Source organism: Nakaseomyces bracarensis, assembly GCF_045282275.1.
Source record: "Nakaseomyces bracarensis strain CBM3 chromosome Unknown Scaff11_0, whole genome shotgun sequence".
Lineage (NCBI taxonomy): Eukaryota > Fungi > Ascomycota > Saccharomycetes > Saccharomycetales > Saccharomycetaceae > Nakaseomyces > Nakaseomyces bracarensis.
The window spans coordinates 1,023,171-1,033,926 of NW_027263957.1; the positions used below are offsets into that span (position 1 = coordinate 1,023,171).

Genomic DNA, 10,756 nt, shown 5'->3' on the forward strand with positions numbered 1-10,756 from the left:
TCTATTTTTGGGTGTTTTCTCATAGGTCTAAAACAAAAACCAAAAAAAAGAACTATATTACTTTTGAGATAACCAATTGAGGAATCCTCTTAAATAATCAATGGCTGACGTTAAACAACTACTGAAGGAAGCCAAAACGGAACTTGGTAGAGGTGACTACGAGGAGGCAAGAGATCTGTCGTTGAAAGTACTGAAGAGTGATAAAGATAATTATTTCGCCCATGTATTCCTTGGAAAATGCTACTCAATGCTCTCCGGGGGGCTTAAGGATGCGGTTCATCACTATAAATGTGCAATTGAAATAAACCGTGATAGTGTATTGGCCTGGAAGGGCCTCTTTCTGCTATTTAAAAATGAACCCTTAACATGTCCAGATATTGTCTCTTTCAATGATTACTATGTACTTAGTGGGAAATACGCCGAAGTGCTAATAGAACAAGAATTGCCCTTGGTCGAGCTTATTGAGGATATCAAAATCTTCAGAAGGGTTAATCCGGCCTCTGAAGAGGCTTTGATGAGAAACCTGGTACCAGGAAAACAAATGGCAGAGAAACTGGGGAGATATATACTAAGTCCAATAGCAGCATTAACCAAATTAATAGATATATTGAACAAGAAAGAACAAGAACAAATTTCACAAATTGTTAGTAAGGAAAGATTAAAAATGACCACAAGTGATCCTCATTTCCAAATCAAGATTAATGGTTTATCGTGGGCTGTTTACAGTGATTCTGAAATTGATGACCTTTATAACCAATTAATAAATATATTGGACGATGATGTGCAACGTTCTATGACTGAAGAAAGCTGGTTAAAATATAGACTTCGGGTGCTTAGGTCCATGCCTCAGTCGATGAAGAGCTTATACTTTGCGAAGGTGAAGACCATGGTAGATGATCTTGTTTTAGTGGATCATAATTCTTTAGATGCATGGAAGCTATACTTTGAGTGGCAGGATTTCGTTGACGTGGACAATATGCCGCTAGACCAAATTCTGAAATTTTTTAAGAAATTCCCTACTGAACCACTATCTGTTATCCTTTATTCGTGGGTTTCATCAAAATACTCTAAATTTGATAATTCAGTTATTCAGGAATTCATGAAAGATATTTCTCCTTCGAATAAAAATAAGAAAGAAGACGCCAATGGAAGAGCATACGAGGAACAGGAAGATGAAGAGGATGATGAACTAAAAAATGAAGATGTACAGGCTATGATGGATCAACCTGATGATATTGATGGGCTTCTTGAAGAAGATATTCTTCAAGCTCTGATGGAAAATATAAAAAAGTCGAAAACTAGTATTCTGGCACACAGAATTGTTACTTACTACTATTTGCTGTCAAAAGAATATGAAGCAGCTTTACCTTACGTCAGAAATGGTATTTCTTTAGTCGCCTATAATGTCAAGGATTTAGGTTACGCCTTTAATAATTCTAAACGAGATTTTAGAATAGCTCTTGGGACTATATATACATACGTTGACGCTCCTAAAAACCATGATTCTGCCTTATCGTTGTTTGATAAAGTACTACTTGAAGAACCGGAAAACAACGAAGCCAAAATGGGGAAAGGTTTGATTTTTATGGAGAGAGAAAATTGGCAAGAGGCATATGTGTTATTGAAAGCAGTTGCGGAAGAATTTAGTGAAAAATGGGATGTTATATCAGAACTTGGTTGGTGTCAAGTTAAACTTGGAGAATACCACGATGCAATTGATAAATTCAAGCTGGTATTACAGAACATAGTAGGGATGGATCTTCGTAGTCAAGAATTTCGTGCATTGAACTATTGGAGACTTGCCGAAACATATATCTATTTGCAAAAAGATGACCCTTCAGATAGTGAGTTCTCATCAGTCAAAACAGCCTACAAAATTTTAATCCAATCGATAAAATCCATGGATACCTACGCACCAAGTTTTTGTTCTGTTGGTTATATATACGCCAAATATTTTAATGATCCAGCTAGAGCATTCAAATGCCATTATAGAGCATTCGAATTAGATGCAGGTAATATAATATCTGCTGAATATCTAGCCAAAACTTATACAGAAGCTGCTAATTGGACTTTGGCATCTGAGATTGCTGAGAGGCTAGTAAAATCAGAGAAAGCCAAAAAACACCTAAGAAATACATCGTGGCCTTTTAATGTTCTGGGCTTCGCCCATCTTGAAAAACAAAGAGATGCTGAATCAATTCAGTGGTTTCAACAAGCATTAAGTATTGATCAAAATGATAGTGAATCTTGGATAGGGTTAGGACAAGCTTATCTAAATTGCGGTCGAATTGAGGCTGCTTGGAAGGTATTTGAAAAAGTTATTCAACTTGATCCAACTCATATATATGCACCTTACTTCAAGGCCCAATGCCATGCTCTATTAGGAGAATATAGTGACGGTTTATCACTACTTGCTGAGTTAACGAAGAAATTCTCTGAAGTTACAGTTTTTAAGGTGTATGATGCTATATTACATGTTGACTATTCAATTGATTTATTTCATCAAGGTTACCTTAGTAAGAGTGTAGCAGAAGCTGAAAACGCCATTATGAAAATAGAAATGGTTTTAGATACCAATCAAAAAAATGGTCAACAAATCTGGATAGCACTATATAAAGCTATTAGATTATTCTCTCAGGTTCAATCAAGTATCGACAGATTGCCAGTTGAAAGTATTATCAATATATTTCAAAAGACCACTGATTTTGGGAATAATTCTACGGTAGAGGACATAGAGGATTTGACTATTGAATCTATTTTAGAGAAGAGTGACAACGACAACGTAAAAGTTGCTGCTTCGTTATTAGTTTTATCCTCTAAATATGCATTACTAACACAGTTTAATGAAAACAGCCAAGCAACTGTAAATTCATCTCTTTGGTGCAATATGGGTCTTGCTGAACTAACCTATCACTGTCTATTGAATGATGACTCTTTTAGAGATAAAGCTGTTAAAAGTTTCAAGAGAGCAATTCAATATCAGTCCAATAATTTAGAAGCCTGGGTTGGGCTAGGTATTTCCACTATGGATATGAATTTTAGAGTTTCACAGCATTGTTTTATTAAGGCATCAGCTTTAGCGCCCAGAGATCCTACCATTTGGGTGGCTTTAGCGATGTTGGCCTTAAAATATAATGATTTAGAGTTTGCCCAAACTGTTATGAATAAAGCTCAAAGTATTGCGCCTTCAGATTCTTCGCCTTGGCTTGGACTTGCACTTATTAAGGAAAAGAATGGTTTACAAAAAGAAAGTGCAGGATTATTCTCTCACTCTTTTGTATTGTCAAATGGAAGATCTTCTACCACTCAGATATTATTTTCAAAAAGTGTACTCAATATGCATATTAGATCAGGTAACGATGAGTCAAATGTTGAAGCAATAGAACAACTAACCTTAGTTGCAAATGCCTTGGAACAGTATTTTAAGAAGATACCAAACGATCCTTTTGCAATTCAGTGCGCCTTACTGTGTTACGAGCGCTTAAAATATTTTAGAGGTTCGGCTTCTATTTGTGAAAAGATGGTGAATATCCTGGAAACAAGGTATGAGGAAAGTGGGGATGATCAGGAACTCTATAATTTTGCGCTATTTAAGACTCAGCTAGCCAGGATACAACTTGGTACCTGTGAATATGAAAGCTCAATAGAGAATGCCTTAATGTCTCAAGATATTTTGAATGATTACGATACTGAAGAGGCCAAGTCCGCGATAATTTCTAACTCTCTATGTCTTGGTTTAAGTTACTATTTCACTGATTCATTGGATGAGAGTATCGAGTTCTTCCAAAAACTTTTAGTTATCTCGAAAGAATCAAGGATTATTATAGCACTTATTTCAAAAGTGCTATATGATGTGGGATCGGAGGAGAGCCGAGAAATTGCTCTGCAAGAACTAATTGATTATATTTCTGAGAACGGATCAGATCTGCTAGTTACATCTGTTTTCTCTGCGATGTCATTAGTTGAGCGTAAGAATGAAAGCTTAGAAATTTTAAGGAATACGATAAATGAACTAAAGCCGTCTGATTGGATAGCTGATAAAAAGAGGAATATTCCTTATTTAATGAGAATCATTGACCAAAGGCAGTCTGGAGAAGATAAAAGTGATATCTCGCAGCGTGCTGCTTTCTTTTTTCCAAATCAAAATAATGTCTGGAAAACATTATGTCATAGAATAGAGAGAAGAGTTGCTTCTGATGATCAAAATAAGGTCAGTGCTAAACTTTTTAGCGATATGGTTTCCAATGAAAGAGACCTCAGGTCGATCCAACGCAGCATATTCTTATCCCCTTCCAACTCCAAGGCGTATACGTTGTTAAATGAATGTTTTTAATAAATATACTAGTAGATGCAGTTTTATATTAGATAATATGCTTTTTAGATAATAATAAGAACAATAACTCTATACAACATTAGATATGCATGGCTGAAATTAATTGTTAAAGTTAAGTTTTGAAGAATTTGAAAACCTCCCATAAAGTCAACCCTCTAGAAAACCTGCTAAAAACATTGAGCTCTCTTTCATTCACCATTTTTAACTGGTTTAGTTCACTTGGTAGTAGTAGATCTTTCTCTTTCCCTTTTACATCGTCTCTGTTAGCCTTTTGTAATAATGTCTTGTTGTCAGACTTTAATTTTTCCTTTTTATAGATCAGGTTAGCTAAATTCCATGCTAAATTTTGTTTAACAAAATTGTACGAATGTGATTCATTGCATCTGAACAGAAACACAGAACGGGATGCAGATCTATCAGCGGTTCTAGGGACTTCTTGTATTTCGACTGCGTTATATTTTATTAATGCACCAATTGTGGTTCTTATATCCTTCTCTCTCATAAGTGCCATAGTATTGATGACTTTTTCGGACACCAATTTATTTTCCTTGATACATCTTCTTATTCTTAAAGAAGGAGGCCCCAAAGTCGATGCAATTATGTAATCGTAAACAAATTCTCTAAGTTGTGGGATTAACGAGGAATATGGAATATAAAATACATTCGGCTGAACTTCTTTTACAAAGGAAACTGGCGAAGCAGCAAGTATCTTTAAATGTCCATTAATTGTTGTTATATCATCCGAGTCTAAATCTGTATTGATATCTTCATTGTCGTCTTCTATGTTATTATTCTCATTATTCTCTTCTTCTTCCGAAATTTTATTGTTTTTGGGTAATTGTGGAATAACAAATCCATCTTCAGTTTTGAGTTTCTTAGTGTTCTGATTAGGTTCCTCCTGTTGGGGTCTTTTGTTATTTTTACGCTCATATATTAATGATCCGTGTAGTTTCAAGGTTTTTGGAATATATTTTGACACATCAATGGCACTGAAGGTCACACCTGGAGTTTTTTCTTCTAGTAGTTCAAGTTCATCCTTCATACCATTAGCCTCATCCAGGTCCTGGAGCAGACCAGTTTCAGATAGAGGATCAAAAAAGTATGGTGCCTTATTTTCAGTCATTTTTAGAGCAGCTTTGTATATTTGTGATGGGATAAAACCAACTCTCGCTTTCGCGAAGTTGATCAATTGTCTAGTTCTTCTAGATTTTAAAAACCTTTTAATGTTGATAGTTAGGGGTACATTTGGAGAAACAGTTCTTAATGATGTTGTGGGATCGATCTTTATTAGTTTTGACAGATCAGTTGATGCCTCTAAAAGATTGTGGAACTCAACCTTGGCCTTATTTTTAGCTTCAGTTCTCTTTTTTAAGTCAGATAAAGTTGAATTTCTTGGAAGTGAGTTGTATTCCTTTTCATATAGCAGAGACCATAGGTCTTGAATCGGGATGTAATCGAATTTTGTTAATCTTGCTAGAAATCCCATTTCACATAGCTCTACAAAAATGCTAGATATTTCGTGCTGTGGAACATCAAAGTTTCCACTCTTAAGATAATCTTGAAGAGATAGTGATCCTAACGTTAAAATATTTTGAATGATTTCAGAAACTACTAATCTCTTGCCTTCTGGAAATCTTGATGAAAAATCATCAACAATTAAGCCAGAATAGAGTAGTAAATGTAACCCATCTTCATTATAGTAGTAATAAGTCTTGATCTTCGATCCACGGTTTGATTCTTCTAAGTATTTAACACATCTTAATTGTGTAAGCGAGACTAACGTTCTGCGAATAGAATCTATTGACATTTTATACTCTAGTTTGTCATATATTTCTCTGACGGTTAATCTTCCTAAAGAGAGCAACAGTCCTATAATGATTGAAGCGGTTTCACCCAGGTGAGCTTTGACAATTTCAGTATACAGAAACTTTTCCGGGTGAACATTCCTTTGTTCTAAAGAACTGAAAGTCATGAGACCCTCTGTGGATAGAGCAGGTGTAGAATTGTAGGTTTCAGAAGTAGTGTCTTTGTTTGCATTTGGTGCTGCACTATTAGTCTCTACGGGAGTACCGTTGACGGAGGCAGTAATGCCAGATAAAACGTCCATTTTGTAGATTTTTTTTTTTCTATTGTCCTTTATTATCTTATTTTTCTTTCCTTTTGTTAGGATATATTTTGTTGGTGTTTGTATTGATAGAAACCTAACAGATTGTACCAATTAGTGATTATTTGATATTATGCAAGCAGAAAAATTTTTGGGAGATATAAGATGCCTTCTATACAGCACTCGGGATAACAAAAAAAAGAAGTTGTAGTCTCCTCTTATAATAAAAAAGAAAGCCAATAGAAGCCGTTATTAGAATTGATTTAAAAAGGAGTAATTAAGATAATAGATCTTGAATACTGATATGATGTCAATTACCTCATTGAAGGATAACAAAAACAGGTACATATCAAAATATTTTTTGATCATATAAAAATATTGATTAAAAAATAAAATATAAATGATGCGATGAGCTCGATGAACTTAAATTTTTTTTTTTTGCCATTTTTTTTTTCACAGCAAAACCCAAAAAAAAAAAAAAGAAAGAAACAAAAAGGGCTATACGATTACCCGGAAGACACAAAAACCTACTAAGCCGGGTAATGGAAATCCGTTCTTTTTTTATGATCACAATTTTAACCGGGTAATACTAGAATCATTGTACACGTATCCAATCAAAATTAACGATAATCATTATATCTACAATATGGCGTTTATTGTTTTTAAGGAAATTTTTTTGATAAAGAAACAGTAAACGCTGGGAGAATAATAATTAATTTTGCTGTATATCTATAATATGCTTAAAATTGTAGACGTTGTTTGTTTTTTTTTGGCATTTTCAATGTGTATTGTCATGATCCATATCCTGTACAACGGCTACCTTCTCAGCTTTTTTTTTTTGTCAAGCTTAGTTTACCAATCAGAGCCGAGAAAGTGAACTGAGTGGAACGCACAGCTATTTAAAAAAATACAAAAGAAACAAAAGGGTAGTATTATAACCCGGTACATTGGACGAGTAGGCTACTACTGTGGTCTCTTCGAGAAAAGAGATTGACTACTGTCAGTCTGACTAGACAGCTCTCTTACCAGTAATCTTTAATTAATTTTCAACTTCTACTTGTCTCTCTCACCCTCTCTCTTGTACCTTCATATCTTGTTCTCCCGTAAACACCGACACACACACAGAAAAGAAATAAAATAAAAATTTCTGAGGGACGACTGGGGAGAAAACTTCCCTTCCATTGGGTGAAGGGGGAAATATACATGAATTTCTAATTTTTGTTTGGGCTTACCCATTAATATACTACGAAAACTGATTTCCACATCCTTTTTCCAGAAACAAGAAAGAGCTTGAAAAGCACAAGGAATTGCTATAACTTCTTAATTTTGTTAATATAGGTAGTTATTATTTATTTAATTTTTAGTTTGTGGTCTTTACTAATATACTTAGCACATATTGAAAAACTTAAATATTAAGAAAGAACTTTATTAATAATACTAGCTGGGTTTTCATTAATCGAACGAATATAAGCTAAAAGAATGTTGTCAAGAGGTCAATTGTTGAGAAATTCTGTTAGACAGTACAGTATTGTTACCAAGGAATGTCCTGGTAACCTATCCATTTTGAAGGTTAAGGTCCATGGTGGTTCTCGTTATGCCACTAAGGATGGTGTCTCTCACTTACTATCCAGATTCAACTTCCAAAACACAAATACCAAGAGTGCCTTGAGATTGGTAAGAGAATCCGAGCTATTGGGTGGATGCACCAAGTCTTATGTTGACAGAGAGTTCATTACTTTGGAGGCTCGCTTCCTAAAGGAGGATTTGCCATACTACGTGAATGCTCTGTCTAATGTCCTTTATAAGACCTCTTTTAAGCCACACGAACTGCCAGAGTCCGTCATCCCTGCTGCAAAGTACGATTTGGCTGTTGCTGGTTCTAACCCTTGTAATCAAGCCGAAGATGTACTATACAACATCTCTTTCAGAGATGGGCTAGGTAAACCTCTTCTATACGACAGTGTGGAGAGAGTATCTATTGAAGATATTAAGGCTTTCTCTGATAAGGTGTACACAAAAGATAATATCATCATTGAGGGTGTTGGTATCAATGAAGCTGACCTAAAGAAATTTGTCACTGAATCTTTGTTTAACTCCTTACCACAGGGTTCTAACTTATCCTCTTCTGCCAAGAGCGAAACTTTCACCGGTAAGGAAGCCAGATTAAGAAGAGTTGGTGAGTCTGTTGCTGCTATCGGTGTTCCTGTAGCTAAGAAGGACTTCGCCCTATATGATACTGTGGCAGCCTACTTGAACTCCGAATTGTTCCCATTGACTGATCTCCTGTGCGAAGCCAAGTTCACTCAATACCCAGACACTGGTTTCTTGACCGTTAAGGTTAAGAGCGGTGATTCTGCTGTTGTTGCAGAAAATATCAAGAAGGTTGTAAAGGAGTTAAAGAAATCCCATGATGTTTCGAAGGCTATTGATCTAGCCAAACTTCACCAATCACCTTCCTCTGCTGTAGATAAATTAGAGGGTGTCAAGGACTTCAAATTGGATGACAAGTTCAACTACGTTGCTGTAGGTGACGTCTCTAACCTACCATTCCGTGATCAATTGTAAATAGATTAAAAAATCAGAGGTTTTTGAAGGAAAAAAATTAATTATTATTATTCATCCAAATAGAATAGCGACAGAAACAAAGTATAATACCATATACATTCCTGGCTTATTATTAAAGAGAATTATATTAAAAATCGGAGTGATAAATTGAGGAACTGAGAGGATGATTATTAAGAGGGACATAATATCTACAGTTTTTGTTAATCATAACTTCTCCTTTCTAAATTTTAATACGTTGCCATTATACCTTAAAGGTAATTCAAAAAATGTGGATGACCTTTTTTTATTTGTCAATTATAATCTGTTCATAACTTTTTTTTTCTCTAAAGGCTCAATTAACATTCAAGAAAGAAGAAAAAACTATTTATATTCTATTCATTTTTTATTAAAAGAAACAAAAAAAACAATAATGATCTCTCCCCATAACTTATTTATTAACTTATACTGCAAACATTTAAATGTCTATATATATCAAAATATAAAATGCTAACCTGAATCTCTTGAACGACTGTATAGCACATAATAATAGTCATACCTTTATACGATTTATAACTCTGAACGAAATATTTCACCTGACTCCTGACCAATCATACAGAACACAAGTGAAAAACCCCAACATCCTTACCCGGATAAGAATCCGGAACTATCGCATTTTTTTCTTAACTCTTGACGTCTGTGCGAGAATACCCTGCACACATTCTTAACCCTTGGAATCCATCCTACCTAAATTATTTTAGAGAAATCCTAGAAACAAACGTAGAGTTCGTTCCTTTTTAATCACTCCCACAAGAAAACTCTGTTTACAGAGTAGGAACCACAGTCCTCCTACGGCGAGTTCTGTTTCATTCCCTAAAACCTCCAGTATGGCCCTTAAGTCTACGTACCGTCTTCTGTTAACTGGGCTTCGCCCAATAGGAGCGAAATAAATTTTTCTACCTACGTTTCTCTTCCCTCTCTGAACAGATACTGTCAGCCCTTACCAGAAAATACTTATTATGATTCTAGCTAGAGTTTATATCGGGCTTCTCTCTGGGGGAGGATGCCCCATAGTAGTGAAGTCCTTTCGTTGGATAGGTAAGAGGTGAGAGAGTGAATTGGTGAGAGCATTCCTAATTCTCTTTACATATCTTTGAAGAAAACAAAACCATTTTTTTCTTTATAACAAGTTTTTACAATTTATAAACTGTATAGTTATTTGAAATATTTCTTCAGAAGTTGTTGTAAAAGAGAACCTTCTAAAAACAAGCTTATTAGGCAAAAAAGGAAATATTACTTATCAAACTAATTTAACTTTACAATATGCCACAATCATTTACTTCTATAGCTAAGATTGGTGATTACATCTTGAAATCTCCATTGCTCTCTAAAATATGTGTACCTGTGTCGAAACAGTACGTTAAGTACTCTGGTTATCGTAAACTAGGTTTGAGGTTTGATGACTTGGTCGCTGAGGAGAATGATATTGTGCAAACAGCCTTGAAGAGACTACCAGAACAAGAATCCTATGCAAGAAACTACAGAATTATCAGAGCCCACCAAGCAGAGCTAACCAAGCACTTGCTACCAAGAAACGAATGGATCAAGGCTCAAGAGGATGTCCCATACCTCTTACCATACATCCTAGAGGCTGAAGCTGCTGCAAAGGAGAAGGAAGAGTTGGATAACCTGGAGTTGAAGAAATAAATGGTTTTCCTAATATTATCAAGTGAATGAACTAATCGAATTTCGAAGTTCTTTTATTTTGTGTATCCTTC

The 10,756-nt window shown here is 35.1% G+C and overlaps 4 protein-coding genes across 4 annotated transcripts; 3 read left to right on the forward strand and 1 right to left on the reverse strand.

Moving 5' to 3' along the window:
* Positions 1-100: 100 nt before the first annotated feature.
* Positions 101-4,333, forward strand: SKI3 (SKI complex subunit tetratricopeptide repeat protein SKI3; the record flags this gene model as incomplete). Its single annotated transcript, XM_071053623.1, has 1 exon — positions 101-4,333. One exon carries the CDS (start codon positions 101-103, stop codon positions 4,331-4,333), a length of 4,233 nt encoding a protein of 1,410 aa, XP_070911031.1.
* Positions 4,334-4,445: 112 nt separating this feature from the next.
* Positions 4,446-6,440, reverse strand: RPC82 (DNA-directed RNA polymerase III subunit C82; the record flags this gene model as incomplete). Its single annotated transcript, XM_071053624.1, has 1 exon — positions 4,446-6,440. One exon carries the CDS (start codon positions 6,438-6,440, stop codon positions 4,446-4,448), a length of 1,995 nt encoding a protein of 664 aa, XP_070911032.1.
* A 1,476-nt stretch (positions 6,441-7,916) lies between these two features.
* On the forward strand, positions 7,917-9,002 carry QCR2 (ubiquinol--cytochrome-c reductase subunit 2; the record flags this gene model as incomplete). Its single annotated transcript, XM_071053625.1, has 1 exon — positions 7,917-9,002. The coding sequence occupies one exon, from the start codon at positions 7,917-7,919 to the stop codon at positions 9,000-9,002; it is 1,086 nt and encodes a 361-aa protein (XP_070911033.1).
* A 1,299-nt stretch (positions 9,003-10,301) lies between these two features.
* Positions 10,302-10,685, forward strand: QCR7 (ubiquinol--cytochrome-c reductase subunit 7; the record flags this gene model as incomplete). The annotated part of the gene is made up of 1 exon (XM_071053626.1): positions 10,302-10,685. One exon carries the CDS (start codon positions 10,302-10,304, stop codon positions 10,683-10,685), a length of 384 nt encoding a protein of 127 aa, XP_070911034.1.
* Positions 10,686-10,756: the final 71 nt, after the last annotated feature.